General features: G+C 32.8%; 1 protein-coding gene across 2 annotated transcripts in view; it reads left to right on the plus strand.

Annotated features, from left to right (window-relative positions):
• Nucleotides 1–21,181, plus strand: part of LOC127712543 (uncharacterized) — a 55,247-nt gene that overhangs the window by 25,035 nt on the left and 9,031 nt on the right. Inside the window, exons 3-11 of one of the 2 annotated variants that reach the window (XM_052219033.1) lie at nucleotides 2,593–2,791; nucleotides 6,227–6,436; nucleotides 7,215–7,363; nucleotides 9,411–9,618; nucleotides 10,626–10,925; nucleotides 11,355–11,584; nucleotides 12,800–12,920; nucleotides 14,328–14,510; nucleotides 16,158–16,327. In XM_052219033.1, the coding sequence (XP_052074993.1) occupies nucleotides 2,593–2,791; nucleotides 6,227–6,436; nucleotides 7,215–7,363; nucleotides 9,411–9,618; nucleotides 10,626–10,925; nucleotides 11,355–11,584; nucleotides 12,800–12,920; nucleotides 14,328–14,510; nucleotides 16,158–16,327 (1,770 nt within the window). The remainder of the gene's footprint in view (nucleotides 1–2,592; nucleotides 2,792–6,226; nucleotides 6,437–7,214; nucleotides 7,364–9,410; nucleotides 9,619–10,625; nucleotides 10,926–11,354; nucleotides 11,585–12,799; nucleotides 12,921–14,327; nucleotides 14,511–16,157; nucleotides 16,328–21,181) is intronic. The other variant, XM_052219035.1, reaches the window with a different exon arrangement.

Below are 21,181 nucleotides of genomic sequence, written 5' to 3' on the forward strand. Positions count from 1 at the left end.
AAAAGTTAAATATCTGCTGTGTTACGGGAATAAAGAAAAAACAAACATAAATCTGAAGTGCACATAATACTTTGTCTATTAGGAATCGTTAGGACTAGATGTCTGGTTAAATTTAATGTGCAAAATAATACAAAGCCTTATTCAATATTTGGAAAATATTAAATTTTATTTAATAACCTATTGAAATTTTATGTTTTGATGTATTTCATTGAAAATGATACAAGAGAGCCCTATAGATAAAATTTTATTTTTTTAATTTGATCACAACTTATTAAAATTATTTTTCTTAAAGAAATGATTTAGAAAGTCTAACTTTTTTAAAAATATAATGTAGTTTTAATCACAATTAATTAATTTTAAAAAAAATCCTGTACCTAGGTGTATATTTATCTCTCTGTAATTGGCTTAACACCTGTTTAACATGCAAACATAACTGTTGTAAAAACAGTCATTATATAGTTTATGATAAAACAAATAGCCAGAGGTTATATTTATTGATTGATTTATGACCTTTCAAATTGATTATGTTAAATCAATGTCTAACAATATCCATCTGAATATACATGTAGGTAACAAGCTAATTAAGGTATAAGACGATGACTTACTAATGGTTTCTTTTAAACACAAATTATGGCATGTTCCTACAATATTTATTTTTCTTTTTAATTTTTTGTTCATTCATTACAAAATAAAGAATCTTCCATGGTTGTGTAGGAAGGTATACTGTGTAGGCTTTGATTTGTCAGCTAACTACATTTGCTAAGGTCATGGCTTTTCATTATTTTTTGAGAAAACACAAGATTCAATCTTTCTGATCCCAAATTTCAAATGTAATTGAGTTGTAATTGAAAAGTAATTGTGAATTACAGACAATTTTGGCTTTGTAATTCATGACTTTCAATTACTTGTAATTGAAAAAATGCTCAATTACACATTACATTCAATTACTTGAGAAACTGTAATTAATTAACAGCCAATTACAATTACATATTTCAATTACCCCATGTCTGATGTATATATAAAATTCAGATGTGCATACCTGCCAACTTTTCAAAATCTCCATGGGGGTTTTAAATGCAAGAGGACCTAAATGCTCCTCTTATATTGTCATAGTGTTCTTAATCTATACTGTATTGTTTGAATGAGTATATGTGTGCTTAAATACTTTTTTATACGCGCTTACAGGACGTATTATGGTATACCGTTGACCGTCTGTCTGTCCGTCTGTCTGTCCGTCGTCAACATGTCGGACATTAACTCAAAAAAGCTTTAACCAATATGCATGAAACTTTGGTGAATTGTTTATATCTATTGACGTGAGCTCCCTTTTGTTTTTTTTATAAATTTCAGATTTACCGTTTCCGAGTTTTGGGGTTTTATTCATTAAAAAAGGGGGGATTTTCCAGTTTTCTGACAATAACTCAAGAATGCTCTCACCAACTTGCAAGAAATTTTGGTGAATTGTTTATTTCTATTTACATGAGCTCCCTTTTGAATTTTTATAAATTTTAGATTTAACGTTTCCGAGTTACAGGGTTTTATTCATAAAAAAAGGGGGATTTTCCAGTTTTCGGACAATAACTAAAAAATGCTTTCAGCAGTTCTTATGAAACTTTGGTGAATTGTTTATATCTGTTGATGTAAGCTCCCTTTAGAATTTTATAAATTTTAGATTTTACTTTTCTGAGTTATGGGGTTTTATTCATTAAAAAAGGGGGGATTTTCCAGTTTTTGGACAATAACTCAAAAATGCTTTCAGCAGTTCTCATGAAACTTTGGTGAATTATTTATAGCTATTGATGTAATCTCCCTATTGATTTTCATAAATTTCAAATATGACATTGAGAAGAAATTGAACTTTCTTTGTTTAATAGTCTGACAACAGATTTTCTAAGTATTGCGCAACAGCACAGTGTATTGCACAACAGCAAGAAATCTTTTATTGAATATAAATTCAATTCAAATAACCAATTTTAAGTTCTTTGACTACATTTATTCAGAAACCTATAATATGTCAAATATTTGATTACAATCCAAATTCAGACCTGTATCAAGCTTGAATATTGTGTCCATTTTTGCCCCAACTGTTCAGGGTTGGACCTCTGCGGGCGTATCCAGCTGCGCTCAGCGAAGCAGTTTATTAACTCATTTGAATGCCTGTTTTTAAGTGTTCAGTTTATATAATAAAGAATTTCAAAATTCAGATCAACACCTCTCATGAGAGATATCCCCCATAATATATCAGGATAGTTGGCAGGTCTGGATGTGGTGTAATATTGCTAATGTGAGAACTATTCACCAATACAATGTACCAAAAAGTTAAGAAAGTATAAATCAATCTACAAGTCAGAGTATGGCTTTAACAGTTTGCTTAGCTCTAATATGTAGGATCAGTCAGAAAGAGGCCCACAGTAAACATTGTAAACAAAATGTGTGACATTTAAAAAAGACAAGTCATCTAACATGTCTAAGTTAAGACATTGTAAGAATAGAAATTAGATATTAATAACAGAAAGAAAAAGATAATTTCTGATCTACTAATAATTTTATGATCAATACATATATTATATAAACCAAAATTTCTATTTACAGTATGCTGTACAGTTGTCAGAGCTCCTCCACTTTTTGGAGTACCACCCACTGGGAAGCCTTGCCTTAACTAATACATATAACTCAGATTTTGTGATAGTTAATGATAAACTAAAGTTAGTAGATCTGGATGATGTTGCAATGGAAGAGAAGGCCTGTAGATTTAATGCAGATTGTAAAATTCCTGGTGCTAGTCAAGTCAGTAAGTAATTTGTGTAGGGTATAGTTCAAATATAGAATAATGATACATTATTGTCTCTAAATATAAACTTTATTAAATTTGTAAAAAGCTGAGAAAAACAGGAAGAATTCAAGGCTGTGTCAACCACTTTTATCCTGTCCAATGCAAATAAATTCAGTTTTTTCTTAGACAATGTATGGTTGTTCTTTTTTCACTGCAACTCTTTAAACTGTTCAAAATGAAATATTATAGGGAAAAATCAATATTTATGAATTTGAAGCAAACAACATAAAAATTCTGTGAACCTGCATTGGAATCAGTGATTTTGCTAGCGCTCGTCGTTTTCGTCATTTACGAAACGGTTTTCAAAATGACGAAACGGTTTTCAAAATGACGAAAGTATTCCAAATCAATTTCGTCACTTAAATTTGGAAAGAGTAAAAATATTTTCGCATGAAAATACTATAATTCTACCTGTCTTATTGTTTCTGACAAGTTTATGACCCTCAGCTAATTAACATTTACAACAGGTGTTATAAGTTGTGATTACAGATAATCCGCTTATCACCATCGGATGGGTCACTAATCCATTAATTATTTATCAACCTCATAATTGATCATCATAATTATTTTCCCCAGTAAAATCAGTCAGTTGGCATTTCAATTTCAATATTTATCAAACGAGCACAATTTGCAGTTCGTTTGTTGTAGTTTCGTCATTTGAGTTTTTCCTCGGACAGTTCGCATTTTAATTTCAATATTTCTCAAACGATCACAATTTGCAGTTCGAATGAACGTATTTTCGTCATATTTGATATAACTTTTAATCAAAAACTTTCGACAATTTCGATTAAAAAGATAGAACTTTATTCAGAACATTCAGAAGTGTTTTCACGAGTCAACAGGTGCTTCCTTTACGATGGACTGTGCATGCGCGAAAGTATTCTTATGAATTTAAAGACACTAAAACGTAAAATACGAAATAATTAAGTATCAAACTAAACGAGAGAGACAAATATAGTTCTTATTTAGCAAATTTAATTTAAAAAATAATAATTTCCTGCCTTTTTTAAACACGAACCAATCCGTAGATGAATCCGGATTCATTCTGAATTTATTATCCACTTGTCACTTCCCGTTTTCATTTCCTTTGGAAATCGAAAGTAAACGTGATCTATTCATGATAAATTTACAATTTAAAGTCATTAGAATTGTTCCAATAAGGATTTGTACAAATCCTTGGTTCCAACTTTATAGAATTAATTCTAAATATCGCTTTAAAACGTTTTTAAGGATAATGAGTATGAATAATGCATTGAAATAGTCCTTACAAGTTCATTTATGCTGTGATTCCTGGTTTAAAAAACAATGGATCCCAACTTTTGCTGATTAGGAATGTACCCTGAAACTAAATGAAGTGAAATTGTGAACTAGATTTCTAGATCTTATATCCTAATCTTCGTATTAAAGTGCCACATCAGTCATATCATGCAGTAACTGCCTAGTATGCCTAAGTCCTTCAAAGTCTGACAAAGATGTATAGATAGTAATATACATCCTAGGTCCCTTGCTGCTAACCAAAATAAGGTTGAATTTCATCCCACGCAAAAGTGACTAAAGCCATCAAAATCCTAGCTTAAACCCTGATTGGAATTGTTTTTATTCACATATATACAGTGAAGATTGGCTGTATAGAGCTAAAGTTTATATGGTCAATGCATTTTGACTGCACAAATAGCAGATAACTTTTCAGTTTATAAAAGTACTTTTGCCCCAAGTAGTTTTGAAAATATTAACCCAGAAAGAATTATCAAGACAATGACCAAAGAAAAATGATGAACAACAGTCCACACAAGAGAATGCTAAAACAAGTTTGGGAGATACCATTACCACATTATTTCAGTATTATTTCTTATGTTCATCAGTTACCTGACGTGACATGCCTGTGTATCAATACATATTGCACAGCAAAGTAAACACCTCTTCAATACAGGTCTTACTGCCAAATAGCAAGAATCCAGGTAACCACATCTCAACACTCTTGACAAACCATGAATTAATTCATTTAAAAAGAAACTTATCAGAAAGCCAATGTTAATGAAAATAATAAACATGTCATAGAAAGAAACTGATGAAATTGAAAAACAAAGAAAAACAAGGGAAATATTTCTAATATTTCAGAGGTAACATGCATGTACAGTGAGGCTAGGAGATGTGTAAACATTACTTTTATTTCAGAGGTAACATGCAGTGATGCTGGGAGATATATAAACATTGCTTTTATTTTAGAGGTAACATGCAGTGGGGCTGGGAGATGTGTAAACATTGCTTTTATTTCAGAGGTAACATGCAGTGGGGCTTGGAGATGTGTAAGATTGCTTTTATTTCAGAGGTAACATGCAGTGGGGCTTGGAGATGTGTAAAGATTGCTTTTATTTCAGAGGTAACATGCAGTGGGGCTGGGAGATGTGTAAACATTGCTTTTATTTCAGAGGTAACATGCAGTGGGGCTTGGAGATGTGTAAGATTGCTTTTATTTCAGAGGTAACATGCAGTGGGGCTTGGAGATGTGTAAAGATTGCTTTTATTTCAGAGGTAACATGCAGTGGGGCTTGGAGATGTGTAAAGATTGCTTTTATTTCAGAGGTAACATGCAGTGGGGCTGGGAGATGTGTAAAGATTGCTTTTATTTTAGAGGTAACATGCAGTGGGGCTTTGAGATGTGTAAAGATTGCATTTATTTCAGAGGTAACATGCAGTGGGGCTGGGAGATGTGTAAAGATTACTTTTATTTCAGAGGTAACATGCAGTGGGGCTTGGAGATGTGTAAAGATTGTGTAAAAGATCAGGCATAGTTCACCAGACCTCAACTTCATTTCATGGATCAGTGATCAAGGTTAAAGTTACGTGATTAGGTCTGTTTCAACTATATTTGGCTTATGGAATAATTGTAATGGGTACATGTCAGTCTGGCAGGTTTCATCTGACCTTGACCTCATTTTCATGGTTCATTGGTCAATTTTAAGTTTTTGTGTTTTGGTCTGTTTTTCAAGTACTATAAGCAATAGGTCAACTATATTTGGTGTATGTAATGATTGTAAGGTGTACAAGTCTGTCTGGCAGGTATCATCTGACCTTGACCTCATTTTCATGGTTCATTGGTCAATGTTAAGTTTTTGTGTTTTGGTCTGTTTTTCAATTAGCAACTATATTTGGTATATAAAAAAATTGTAAGGTGTATATGTCTCTGACACGATTTATCTAACCTTGACCTCATTGTCATAGATCTTTAAAAATGTTAAGTTCCTGTAATGCTTTTAGTAAAACTTTTATCTTTAAGACTTTCAACTTAAAATCAATGGTTAGTAAAGCAGGCGAGACATTTCAGTGTGTGCACTCTTGTTTTAGAGGTAATATGCATGAGGCTGGGATGTGTAAACATATCTTTTATTTCAGAGGTAACATGCAATGAGGCTGGGAGATGTGTAAACAGGAATGCCAAACTGAACTTGAAGAAGATGGGTCCTTTAATGTTTGAACAGATGTTGAACAATGCACCTCCAGGCTATACTAGTGAAGTGAACAAATTACGGCATGGCATTATAAGTTTGACAATCACAAATGATGAAGTATTACAGACACTGAGAGATATAGAGAAAAGATATGGTATGTATCAGCTAAGATATAAAAACCTGGTTCTAGTCCTAGGCAGATATCTCATAATCACATGCAATAAAGAATGCAAATTTCCAAGGGTGACTGGAGAATAGAAATATGGTCTTTCTTGGTCTTCTTCCGACCAGCAGTAAAACCCTTGCTAAAGTGTGGTGTCTCTTTGGCTTCGCATGATGTATAAATACACAGCCACATCCTGGTAGAATGGGGATGTAAAATCTGATGCCTCATGTAGAAGGGATGCCACGCTCTGTGCACAATAAGAACCCTTGCAACAACTCTTTGAGGGGTCAGTAGATGACCAGTTGCAAGGCAAAATTTCTGTCCATATCCAATTTACCTTCATTTTCCAATGGCAGTCCAAATTTCCTGACCTTCATCCCAGACGGGCCCCTATTACTGGACCTTCCTTTTTTATTTATTGTTAATTTGTTCTTGTCCTGAACATGCATGAAATTTTTGCCACTGGACATTAAGCAACCAACAATCAATCAATCAAATCTCCAAGACCATGATAAAAAATACAGTGAATATGAAAACAAGATGTGGTGTGATTGCCAATGAGACCAAATGACCAAATTCCAACTGTCTTTATGTCTCCCCCTGGCAAAAAATGAAACTTATTAGCATAGCCATAGTGAAAAACATATCTCTCTTTGTATGTTTATAAGTTGAAAGTTGTTTTTTTTAAATAATGAAAACTAATTTCTTTAGTTTAGATATTTAAAAAACTGAAATAATGTATTATGTTTGTAATCATTGATAACAGTTCCAGAAAAAGAAGCACAACAACAAATAGAGGAGCGACAGAGAGTTCAAGAATATGTTGTACAGAATAGAGACCAACAAAGAGACGAAGTCAGACAACAAGAAATACGCCAACAGGAGATACAACAAAACAGAATCATACAAGATCAGGTAAATCTATACAGTCACAACTACAGGATTAGGTAAATCGATACTGTAAACAACTAGGATCAGGTAAATCTATACTGTAAAATGACTTCAGGACAACTTCCGGATCAGGTAAATCTTGACTGTAAACAAATACTGTGGATTAGGTTTATCTTTATGGTAAACAACTACAGGACAACTACAGGATCAGGTAAATCTATACTGTAAACAACTACAGAATCAGATAAAAATATACTGTAAACTGACTACAGGATCAGGTAAATCTATACTGTAAACAAATGCAAGATCAGGTAAATTTATACTATAAACAATTACAGGATCAGTCCAGGTAAATCTGTACTGATAACAACTACAGGATCAGGTAAATCTATAAGGTAAACAACTGTAGGATCACCCCAGGTAAATATATACTGTAAACAACTGCAGGATCAGGCCAGGTAAAAATATACTTTTAACAACTGCAGGATCATGCCAGGTAATCTATACTATAAACAACTGTAGGATCAGGCCAGGTGAACCTATATAGTAAACAACTACAAGATCAGGTAAATATATACTGTAAACAACTAATTTTAATGAGTGAATTATTCACAACTTTCACGAGTAGACAAAATAATATGAATATAAGTGTCACTAATATGCTGAACTTAGATCTTCTGTTATATATTAATGCATACAAAATGAATCACTAGTAAGGAATAAATGCAAAGAAAATTATCCACAAAAGAACAGTTTGGATCACAGTATTTATGTCAAGAATTTGAAGGTCAATACAGAGCACAGAACACAAGAGGGATGAATCATTTCAGTAATATTTCAAACTGTGAACAAATGAATCAAGATAAAAAATTTAAAAGCTACCTCAAAATAAGATATCATGGTTTCACAACAAGAATATAGCTATAAACTTTATCAATACGTCTATTAATCCTAACAGAATGATCTAGAGGACAATTCTCAAACTTGTTTGCTTTCTGAATGATATTGCACTAAACCAGTGGGTATTAGATACTCTTTTTTTAGAGTCGCACATCACATGGTAAGCGTAATCTTACTTTTACATGAAATTTTTAAGTTGAAATAAAATTTAGAAAGCCTTAAACCAATTAAGGAATCTATATACCTTTTGTAAAAGTATTCTAGTGATGAAAAAATTACAGTAATTGAAATCAGAGAAATAGATGCAAATGTAATCGGTGCGCATGATTCTTATCAGAAAAACAAATTGTCTCATGTGGGACTCGAACTTGTGACCTTTGTTTTTCAATTCTGGGCTCTAACCGTCTGAGCTAAATAAGTACTTTCCTAGCTCAATCGCTTACAGCTGGCTTAGTATCTATTACTCAAGAGTAGCAATGCCATCACACTCGAGAGTCATCATACCATTTTGACTCTCACAACACATACCCTGGCTAGATCTCATTTCTTACCATAGTGGGTGTTTTAATAAGGAAATGCATATTGAAACAACTTTGAAATGAACTCTCCATGGAAACAAGACCATAGTAACATCAGGGTAAGAAAAATTAATCACATGACATGAAAAATCTATCAGTATGGTATTAACTTTAGCATGAGATTAAGTGCAGCCAATGCGATCACTTTTAGTGCTGGTTCAGAAAGGGTAAATGTATTAATGTAGATAAGTTTGTGTAGATAATTATAGATTATCAATGGTTTTTCAAATGAGAGTGTGTTTCTCATCTACAATAGATGGTTTTTCAAATGAGAGGGCCCCCGGGTGTTTCTCAGCTACAATCTCTTCGAAGGGCGACAGTCCTGAGATGAGATGTAGCAGAGAAACATCCTTGAGTTTGAAAGATTATTGAAATCTGTTTATTACTGTTTTCCTAGACAGTCCATGACTTAGGCTCATGGCGTCATACATTTCCATTCTACTCGACTGGAAAAAAACCCATATCACTGGAGTAGCGTAATATGAAAAATTACCACATGAAAAAAGATCAACACAAAATTTGAGAAAATAGCAATAGCATTCATTGGTGTATTAAGAAATCTATGGATAATTCAGAGAGAATATTTATTTTAGCAGAAACCATTGGAGATAAAGAATGGTGATTATGAGAAAGTAACTCAGTCTAACTTTCCTGGAAAGTATGATTTCCCTTGTCCCCTATCTCGAGTAGCCTGGGGCTGTGTTGTGACAGTAAGAAGTCTGAAGGAGGCCAAACAGACATGTAACTCAGAACCTAAATGTCAAGCTTTTGTTCTTTTCACTTCTCAACCAGATGCAGAAGGTACAGTGTTTATGTTTTTTTAATAACATAGTCATCATTTCTTTTTTACAGGTATAAATGGTAGACTAATAAGTAAAATATGGACTTTTGTTCATTTGATAACATTAAGAAAAAAAAGAGAGAATCAAGAATCCAAATGCATAAGTCAAAATGATACAGACAAAATCATGGCAAACGAAGAAAGTTAATTACAATAGACCACTTTAGAGTTACGTCCTTCACCGGAAAAGTTTGTCACTTATGCGAGCCTTTAGAACATTATTTATCAGATAGAGGGGATCTCATATATCTCTGCACTATTAAAGTTCATCAAGCATCTTCGTGATCATCATCATTCAGAATAAACTAAAATAATGATTGTTCTGTAGGTACTTAATCACAATTCCCTTATGACAGAGCAGTGCTAATTATCAATTATAAAAGTTTAATTTGCCAAATAATTTGTGCAATATAGCATCATATTTTTTCAACCACTCGCTCAATATGGAAAGGAAGTGACGATGCCCCTAAACGCATGAATGATGTTCACTAAAACTAAAGTTTTTTAAGGAAATGCAACGAACTCGAAAGTGGTCCATAAGATGTCATTGACAAACAGAATGTGTTAGACTTTGATGGACCCAATTGAAAGTCATGAGTGTAATTTATAAATGGGTTACAGTGATTTATAAGTTTGCCATCTAGAGAAGAAAATTTATCATAAGGTTAAATATAAAGATTTAATGAAAAATAGGTAAAATTATTTTTCTTTGTCATTACACAAGGAAGGATAATTGTACGTTTTTATACCTTCAAATAAGGGTTTGTCAATAAATTGGTATACGCTTGAAAATAAAATTTTGTTGATGATTCATTTTAAACATTTATATTAATGATTTCTTCTGAATTTTCTGACAACATTTCTGTATTAACAAGAGAAGAAAATTAAAATGCACAATCTTTTTACAAAACATCTAGATACTAGAATCTTTTCTTATCTGCCTAATAATAACCATTATATTTTTCAGTATTGATGACAATGGTATTAAAGAACTCTCGGTTAGGTTCACCAGAAAAGAATGTGGGTGCTACTCTCTTTCTGTATACACCAAGAGATGAGATGGGACAAAGTAATCAAAATCTTCAAGTTAGTTTACCTAATAAAGCTGTGGAGCAGAGGGCAGAAAGAAATGTAGCCAATGGAGAATCCAGTGATCTGAAACCTGCACCTGCTGATTTTCCAGAATGCAAAGCTCGTATTGATGACTCTGCAAAAGATGCTAGAAAAAGCAGAGAAAGACGACTGATGGCACATCTTGGACTAAAATGTGAGAAATTTTTTGCTATATCTTTTACAATATTTTTATTTGTGCTTTTTAAGGAAGATTAAGTGTATACTGCCATCATAGATTGTAAAATAGGCTTTTTAGCAGTACACAATTGGTCTAGTTCTTTGCTTAAATCTGTAATTTTGAGACATCCTGGCAATAAATGTGTGAGACTGTTTATTTTTATAAAAGAAAAATAAGTAATTTGTTGTATTATTTATACTGTTTTAGCAAATACCAAGTATTTGTTTTTGTTCAAATCAATTTTTCAATTTAGCCACTTAAAGGTAGATAACTCATCATTTAACTTCTAGCTTACACAGAAGCAGATTGGATCACCCCTATTCCCCAGCATTGACAGAGGGAGATTCTTAACTCAATCCCTCTGTATATGTAATGTAACATCAGTAATTATAATTTGATTTCTAGCTTACACAGAAGCTGATTGGATACAGAAAATGAAATGGCAGAAGATAGTTAGTCACGAGGGACTGAATGACTTTACATCTCCCAGCACAGTTGGTGGCAGGTTTAATGTAACAATGATTGGAGCTGACAAGGACAGTAAACTTAAGAATGCCTTGTACTTGGCAGAAATTGGGCCATCTCAGTTTCATATTGCTCATTATATTGTTTATAAACTGGATAGATTGTTAGGGGTAAGTACTAAATAGTTATGGGTAGGTACTAAATAGTACTAATAAATTTTTGGTAGGTACTAAATAATTTGGGGTATGTTCTAAATAGCTTAGAACACAATACTCAAAAATGTCTTCAGTTAAAACTACTTCCGTGTACTTTGCAAAATTGGGCAGTCTTAGTTTCATATTGCTCATTATACTGTTTATAAACTGGATAGATTGTTAGGGGTAGGTACTACTTAGATTGAAGCAAAATACACAAAACACTATTCAATTAAAACCACCTCCTTGCTGTTTAAAAGGGGGGATTTTCCACTTTTCAGACAATACTCAAAAATGCTTTGAGCAGTTTTCATGAAACTTTAGTGGCTGGTTTATATCTATTAAAATTAGCTCCTTTTAGTTTTTTTTATAAATGTCTGCTATAACATTAATATTGAGGAGTTGTAGAACTTTATTCATTGAAAAAGCGACATGTGTATCATGTGCTCATGGCACAGCTCTTTATTTAGGATCCTTTACATTCAATTGTATGAAGGTATAACATCATCATAACAGATCTTGTGTCAGAAAATGCTGTTTCTGATGTTTTCTGAAATCTTTTGGACCATTTAAGAGATATTTACTGTATGTGAAGCAAAGTTCATTTTAAAAACGTCCAAGCGAAAGGGTTAGTGTTCTTGAGACTGCAACCCCAAAAAAACCACGAGCTACAAATATAGAGGACAACATATACTCTTCAGTGATAGTTTAATATTTATTTGATGCATATACCTTCCATTGTAGTGTATTGTTTTACATAGGAATCTGTGAAATATTTTTGAACCTCATCTTTTTGCACCTTAGTGTTTTTGTCTAAAATAAAACGTTATATTTTACTTTGCTCCTTGTGAGTCAATAATGGAAATTAACATATATATATTCTTCTTAAATTTATAGAATATATGGTTGCGAACCTCAAATGTAGCTAGGATCAAAGATTTTTTGTAATGCCAGTTTAATGTGGATTAATTTTTTTTGTGGTTACCAATTTTCATGTATTTAGAAAAAAACTATATTTTTTGTGGATATTTTTGATTTTATGGTTTCTCCAAAGTATACATACAAATCTAAAGAAAATTTGTACTTCATTAAACATTTAAATTTGTGGTTCAACTTTTCCCTAAGAAAATCCACGAAAATTGGTTAGACTACTTTTAATGTTTGTATTTAAGTATATTCTTTGACTTGTAGATATACCACACTCCTCCCAGCATAGTTTGGTACATGACAAGGAATGAAGTTGATATTGTTAGAGGTGACGATACATGGAAAAATAGATTAGACCTTGTAGCTCCTCACACAGAAATTAAAGGTAAGGTCTCAAACAAAGATAGATTTAGACCTTGTTGCTCCTCATACAGAAATTAAAGGTAAGGTCTCAAACAAAGATAGATTTAGACCTTGTTGCTCCTCATACAGAAATTAAAGGTAAGGTCTCAAACAAAGATAGATTTATACCTTGTTGCTCCTCATACAGAAATTAAAGGTAAGGTCTCAAACAAAGATAGATTAGACCTTGTAGCTCCTCACACAGAAGTTAAAGGTAAGTCTCAAACAAAGATAGATTTAGACCTTGTAGCTCCTCATACAGAAATTTAAGGTAAGGTCTCAAACAAAGATAGATTTAGACCTTGTTGCTCCTCATACAGAAATTAAAGGTAAGGTCTCAAACAAAGATAGATTTATACCTTGTTGCTCCTCATACAGAAATTAAAGGTAAGGTCTCAAACAAAGATAGATATAGACCTTGTTGCTCCTCATACAGAAATTAAAGGTAAGGTCTCAAACAAAGATAGATTTATACCTTGTTGCTCCTCATACAGAAATTAAAAGTAAGTCTCAAACAAAGATAGATTTATACCTTGTTGCTCCTCATACAGAAATTAAAGGTAAGGTCTCAAACAAAGATAGATTTAGACCTTGTTGCTCCTCATACAGAAATTAAAGGTAAGTCTCAAACAAAGATAGATTTAGACCTTGTAGCTCCTCATACAGAAGTTAAAGGTAAAGTCAGTGCATTGAATTAATTGTCAATAGTTCCATGAGGATTGTTTGAAGTGATTTCCTTAAAACTAGTCAGTACATTGGGGCATTGGCTTTAGTTCAAGGTTTTAATCTTATTTTACAAAAAACATATAATAACCTATAACACATTCTACATAATCTTTATTGCTATATATGAATGCATTCTTTTTTCTATATGAACAACATAATGTCATACAAATAAGAAGGGTCATTTGAGGCTTGTTTTTGGCCAAGAAAATGAAATGTTTTCAGAACTATGTCAAATCTGCCCATTTTCAAAGGATGGGTATAAAATAAAGATATTTCAAGATGTTCATTGTAATAACGACAAAATTATATCATTATTTGTTCCTACTTTATGCAAATGAAGAAAATAATGCTGCATTTGCATTTTCTATCAATATATTTTTTTATTATGCCCCCGTCAAACGCGAAGGGGCATTAAGTGTTACCCTTGACCATCCATCTTTCTGTCCTTCTGTCTTTCCGTCCGTCCGTCTGCCCCATTTTCATTGCAAATCTTGAACGGGGTCATTCGTGTCCTCAGACACATTCTTCTTTCATTAAACATCTTATACCACCAAGAAACAGCAAAATAACTTTATTCAAACTTTTTTATACCTATTTCAGAACAAATTAAGGTCATAGTCAATTCTTTTGAATGAATTAATGTTTATGAAATCGTATTTGACAGGTGTATTGACATGTCCTATCCCTGCAGTCTTGAAACAAGAAAACCTTCTGATAAATGAACAGAGATCAGTTGTCCAGGAAATAAAGGAATTTACTCGACAGGAGAAGATGCAAGTAGAATATGTCCTATTATGGTACCTAGCAAAGATTTATCATATCAAAGAAACACCATATGCATACAAAGGTAATTTACATTTCTGATGTTTTTAAATGATTTCTTATCTATTGACATTATACAAATTTTTTTATGGCAATAAATATTATAAAATAATTTCCACTTACTATTTCGGCCATTAAACTTATTTGTAGATCTTGTCTTGCTAATCATTATGATTTTCAAGGTAATAGCTATATATAGGCAAAATTTTTTTTTAAAAATTGGTATTTGTCATTTCAGGGCAATAAAACCTAAAAGAAGTAATGTGACAGTTTTGATGTAAATGGACAGTAGTTAGATCTTAACATTCAGAACATTTCTGCCCTATCAGATTTTCTCTAAAGTTGTTTCCAAGATAAATGACAAAACTTGCATTTTATCCCTATGTTCTATTTTTAGCCATGCTAGTTGGCAGGCTGGGTCATTTTGAACTACAGTCAAACCTCTTTGTGTCGAACTTGGTTGTGTCGAAAACTTGGATGAGTCGAAGTAATTTCTCGGTCCCAGTAAAATTCCGGTTTGGTCAATGCATAATTACCTCTGATGAGTCGAACTCGGTTGATTCGAATAATCGGTTAAGTCAAGTAAATTTCATAGTCCTGTCAATGTAAAATTAATGTAAATTGGCCCTGATGTCTTGAAGTTACAAAGTAAGAATTTTTGAAAAATGCAGACCTAATGATGAAAATTCAAATCGAATGTATTTCTTATGTAACCTAATCATTTCAAAAGAGATTAAAGCTGAGTAAACATACTTGTTTGTATAACAGTTAAAATGACATGTTTATGGTGACCAGTAGTTAACACCTTTATTGATCGTTCAAGTGGAACATTAGTGTGTTGAACATATTTCACCTGACATAAAAACAAAACTAATTTAAATGACTCAAGCCGAGATTAAATGAATCGTTAGAATTAAAATTCATTAATTACAATAAATAAAAGGATTTAGACAATTATGATAAATTCATAATAATTTAATGTAAAGCAGACGACCTCACCAGAGACCGCTCAGAACTTTTTTCGTTCCGCGAGTGATTTCATAATTTAAAGTGACTGACCTTTGTAAATATTTGTGTATACTATTGATTTCATTTGTGCATGATTTGTATCTGTACTTGTGACGTTGTGTGTTTAATTATTATGAAGGACCAAAAAATATGGAGATGGAATACACAATCATAAAGTGTCATATCGAAAAAAGGCACACTGTTCCTAGTATCTAGTTTACACAAATTTTATATCGTATTTCATGCATTCCAAATTTATGACGACACACTCGACCTCGGATGAGTGGAACCTCGGATAAGTCCAATACTTTGGTACGGCCCCTTTGACTTCGACACAACAAGGTTCGATTGTATATACATGTACCCCAGGCCCAGTATTTTTCGGTGGAGAAGATTTTTTATAAACGTTAACAGACCATGACTGATGACAATGACAGACACTGGACGCCAAGTGATGAGAAAAGTTTATACTAACAAATTTCCTTTAAATTTGTACTTCTAACAAAAATCTTTTGTAGCTTAGAATTGCTATATATAGACTATATGACTTCTTTCATTTATATGAAAATTAATTTACAAGATTGCTCAAAATGTACATGAAAATTAAATCTTTTCACCGTTTTTAGAAGGGGAGAGTTGTACAGTTTATTATTTCTTTTTAAAGGACATATGATCCAGTTTGGTGCTGATGGTAGTTTCCAAGATTTGAGTGTTGAATTACTTCCATACTTGTTCAACTGCCAGTTTCCTAATATTGTATATAAAATGATGTCATGTTTCAAGTGTCATTATCCCGGAAAAAGTAAATGGTCCATATGTGGTCTTGGAGAAGAGGTATGGTTAGTGACAATTAACTGTCACATATTGTAGTAAAAAGGGGGAACCTTTATCTCAGCACTTAAATAGATAATATAATATGATATAGAGAATATCATATGGCTTTTTCAATATCACACCTGTATCAACCCGAGACACCAATATAGTCCCAAGAGCTCTGCTCGAGGGATTATATTGGTTGAGGGTTGATACGGTGTGTGATATTGAAAAGCCATATTATATACACTTTATTATATACATGTACCTCAAGTACAACTAATCTCTTTTATGTATTTTCTAGACATTACATAATACATATAATGGGGTGTGATAAAGCTTTTGTAACCATGACTGATATCGATTACGTGACGTCATACAGATTAGGGGTTTGATAAAGCCTTTGCAATCATGACTGATATTGATATCAGCATGGATGGCTGATGCAGCACGATTGTCATCAATTGTTTTACACATACAATTTACCTGTATTTACTACTTAGTATATACTAAATAAAAATAGCTCATCAAAGATACCAAGCTTACAATTTTGTACACCAGATGTGCGTTTTATAATCATAAGACACATCAATGGAGCTCAATATATGTCAGATTTGATTTCTTCATACAAAATAATACAAAAAGGGAGGATTGTGTGAAAAATTACATGGACTATTTAAACTATAGAATAGGATTAACTATGAGATAAACAGATCAGTATTTGGCCCATATTGAACAGTATTTTACTGATTTTTGTTATATAAATGAGAATTTGAAAGGATGTATATTTTTAACAAAAGTTTAATGAAACAAATAAGGAATATCTTAACCAAAACATTAGATCCTTTGGGAAGAACAAAACCATTAAAAGAAGTACATGGTAAACCACAGAATGCTAGACATAGGTATGCTAATAGTTGTTGCATTGGCTAATCCCTCTGCAGTGTGGCAGAGTAAACTATTTGGTAAACCACAGAATGCAAGACATAGGTATGCTAATAGTTGGCTCATTGGCTAATCCCTCTGCAGTGTGGCAGAGTAAACTATTTAGTAAACCACAGAATGCTAGACATAGGTATGCTAATAGTTGGCTCATTGGCTAATCCCTCTGCAATGTGGCAGAGTAAACTATTCAGTAAACCACAGAATGCTAGAAATAGTTATGCTAATAGTTGGCTCATTGGCTAATCCCTCTGCAGTGTGGCAGAGTAAACTATTTAGTAAACCACAGAATGCTAGACATAGGTATGCTATTAGTTGTCTCATTGGCTAATCCCTCGGCAGTGTGGCAGAGTAAACTATTTGTATACTTCAGAAGATGGAAATACCTGTATGCTTCATACTTTGTATAATGATACCATACATATGTTACGAAGTTCCTCATTTTCTTGGATCATATATATATATATATATGTATAGTTTATATTCCCTGATCCATGAAAATGGAAACTTCATAATATATGTATGGTATCATTATACAAAGTATTATTGTCTAGATAGTCTTTTATCCTTTAAATGGTATCTGGATGGTACTGTTTAATTGTCTAGATATTCTCTCTATCCTTGTAATGGTTTCTAGATAGTACTGTATGATAGTCTAGATATTCTCTCTATCCATTCAATGTTTTCTGGATGGTACTGTATGATAGTCTAGATATTTTCTCTATCCTTGTAATAGTTTCTGGATGGTACTGTATAATTGTCTAGATATTCTCTCTATCCTTGTAATGGTTTCTAGATAGTACTGTATGATAGTCTAGATATTCTCTCTATCCATTCAATGTTTTCTGGATGGTACTGTATGATAGTCTAGATATTTTCTCTATCCTTGTAATAGTTTCTGGATGGTACTGTATAATTGTCTAGATATTCTCTCTATCCTTGTAATAGTTTCTGGGTGGTACTGTATGATAGTCTAAATATTCTCTCTATCCTTGTAATGGTTTCTGGATGGTACTGTATAATAGTCTAGATATTCTCTGTATCCTTGTAATGATTTCTCGATGGTACTGTATGATAGTCTAGATATTCTCTCTATCCTTGTAATGGTTTCTGGATGGTACTGTATGATAGTCTAGATATTCTCTCTATCCTTGTAATGGTTTCTGGATGGTATTGTATAATTGTCTAGATATTCTCTCTTTCCTTGTAATGGTTTCTGGATGGTACTGTATGATAGTCTAGATATTCTCTCTATCCTTGTAATGGTTTCTGGATGGTACTGTATAATTGTCTAGATATTCTCTCTATCCATGTAATGGTTTCTGGATGGTACTGTATAATTGTCTAGATATTCTCTCTATCCATGTAATGGTTTCTGGATAGTACTGTATAATTGTCTAGATATTCTCTCTATCCTTGTAATGGTTTCTGGATGGTATTGTATAATAGTCTAGATATTCTCTGTATCCTTGTAATGGTTTCTGGATGGTACTGTATGATAGTCTAGATATTCTCTCTATCCTTGAAATGGTTTCTGGATGGTACTGTATGATAGTCTAGATATTCTCTATATCCTTGTTATGGTTTCTGGATGGTATTGTATAATAGTCTAGATATTCTCTGTATCCTTGTAATGGTTTCTGGATGGTACTGTATAATTGTCTAGATATTCCCTTATATCCTTGTAATGGTTTCTGGATGGTACTGTATAATTGTCTAGATATTCTCTAGCTCTATCCTTGTAATGGTTTCTGGATGGTATTGTATAATAGTCTTAGATATTCTCTCTATCCTTGTAATGGTTTTTTTTTATGGTACTGTATAATATAAAATTGAGAATGGAAATGGGATATGTCAAAGAGACAACAACCCGACCAAAGTGCAGACAACAGCCAAAGGCCACCAATGGGTCTTAAATGCAGGGAGAAAATCCCGCACCCGGAGGTGGTCCTCAGCTGGCCCCTAAATAAAATTGTGTACTAGTTCAGTGAAAAAGGACGTCACACTTAACTCCAAAACATATAAATGAACTAAAATTAAAAAACATACAAGACTTAACAAAGGCCAGAGGCTCCTGACTTGGGACAGGCGCAAAAATGCGGCGGGGTTAAACATGTTTTGTGAGATCTCAACCCTTCCCCTATACCTCTAGCCAATGTACAATAAAGAAAAACATAGCAATACGCACAGTAAAACTCAGTTCAAAAGAAGTCAGAGTCCGATGTCAGAATAGGTAACAAAAGAAACTAAGCAAAATGACAATGATACATAAATAAACAAAGGACTACTAGCAGTTACTGACATGCCAGCTCCAGACCTCAATTAAACTGATTGAAAGATTATGTCTTCATCATATGAAAATCAAGTACAATCCCTCCCGTAAGGGGTTTAATATCATACCATCATAAAATATATGAGAAGAACATAACCTGTATTATGCCAATAACTGGTTTTAGAACAAATGTGTTTATTTCTGATGCAAAGACCCTATGAGTGAATCAATATTTATACCAAAATATGCAATCTTTAATGACTTGACAACAGTATCATAACTATATCCTTTCCGAATAAGTCTGTTTAAAGGTTTGGTTAGCTTTTGAGGTGAATGCCAACATTTTTGTGCTTTGTAAAGAATATTACCATAAAATATTGGATGTGAAATACCCGAACATATAAGATGTCTGCATGTATATGGTTTCCAGATGGTATTGTATAATAGTCTAGATATTCTCTCTATCCTTGTAATGGTTTCTGGATGGTATTGTATGATAGTCTAGATATTCTCTCTATCCTTGTAATGGTTTCTGGATGGTACTGTATAATAGTCTAGATATTCTCTCTATCCTTGAAATGGTTTCTGGATGGTATTGTATAATAGTCTAGATATTCTCTGTATCCTTGTAATGGTTTCTGGATGGTATTGTATGATAGTCTAGATATTCTCTGTATCCTTGTAATGGTTTCTGGATGGTATTGTATAATTGTCTAGATATTCTCTCTATCCTTGTAATGGTTTCTGGATGGTATTGTATAATTGTCTAGATATTCTCTCTATCCTTGTAATGGTTTCTGGATGGTACTGTATAATTGTCTAGATATTCTCTCTATCCTTGTAATGGTTTCTGGATGGTATTGTATGATAGTCTAGATATCCTTCTATCCTTGTAATGGGTTCTGGATGGTATTGTATGATAGTCCAGATATTCTCTCTATCCTTGTAATGGTTTCTGGATGGTATTGTATAATAGTCTAGATATTCTCTCTATCCTTGTAATGGTTTCTGGATGGTACTGTATGATAGTCTAGATATTCTCTCTATCCTTGTAATGGTTTCTGGATGGTATTGTATAATTGTCTAGATATTCTCTCTATCCTTGTAATGGTTTCTGGATGGTATTGTATAATAGTCTAGATATTCTCTGTATCCTTGTAATGGTTTCTGGATGGTATTGTATAATAGTCCAGATATTCTCTCTATCCTTGTAATGGTTTCTGGATGGTATTGTATAATAGTCTAGATATTCTCTCTATCCTTGTAATGGTTTCTGGATGGTATTGTATAATTGTCTAGATATTCTCTATATCCTTGTAATGGTTTCTGGATGGTACTGTATGATAGTCTAGATATTCTCTCTATCCTTGTAATGGTTTCTGGATGGTATTGTATGATAGTCTAGATATTCTCTCTATCCTTGTAATGGTTTCTGGATGGTATTGTATAATAGTCTAGATATTCACTCTATCCTTGTAATGATTTCTGGATGGTATTGTATAGTTGTCTAGATATTCTCTCTATCCTTGTAATGGTTTCTGGATGGTACTGTATGATAGTCTAGATATTCTCTCTATCCTTGCAATGGTTTCTGGATGGTACTGTATAATAGTCTAGATATTCTCTCTATCCTTGTAATGGTTTCTGGATGGTACTGTATA

This window comes from Mytilus californianus, unplaced genomic scaffold (assembly GCF_021869535.1).
Source record: "Mytilus californianus isolate M0D057914Y unplaced genomic scaffold, xbMytCali1.0.p SCAF_8, whole genome shotgun sequence".
Taxonomy (NCBI): domain Eukaryota; kingdom Metazoa; phylum Mollusca; class Bivalvia; order Mytilida; family Mytilidae; genus Mytilus; species Mytilus californianus.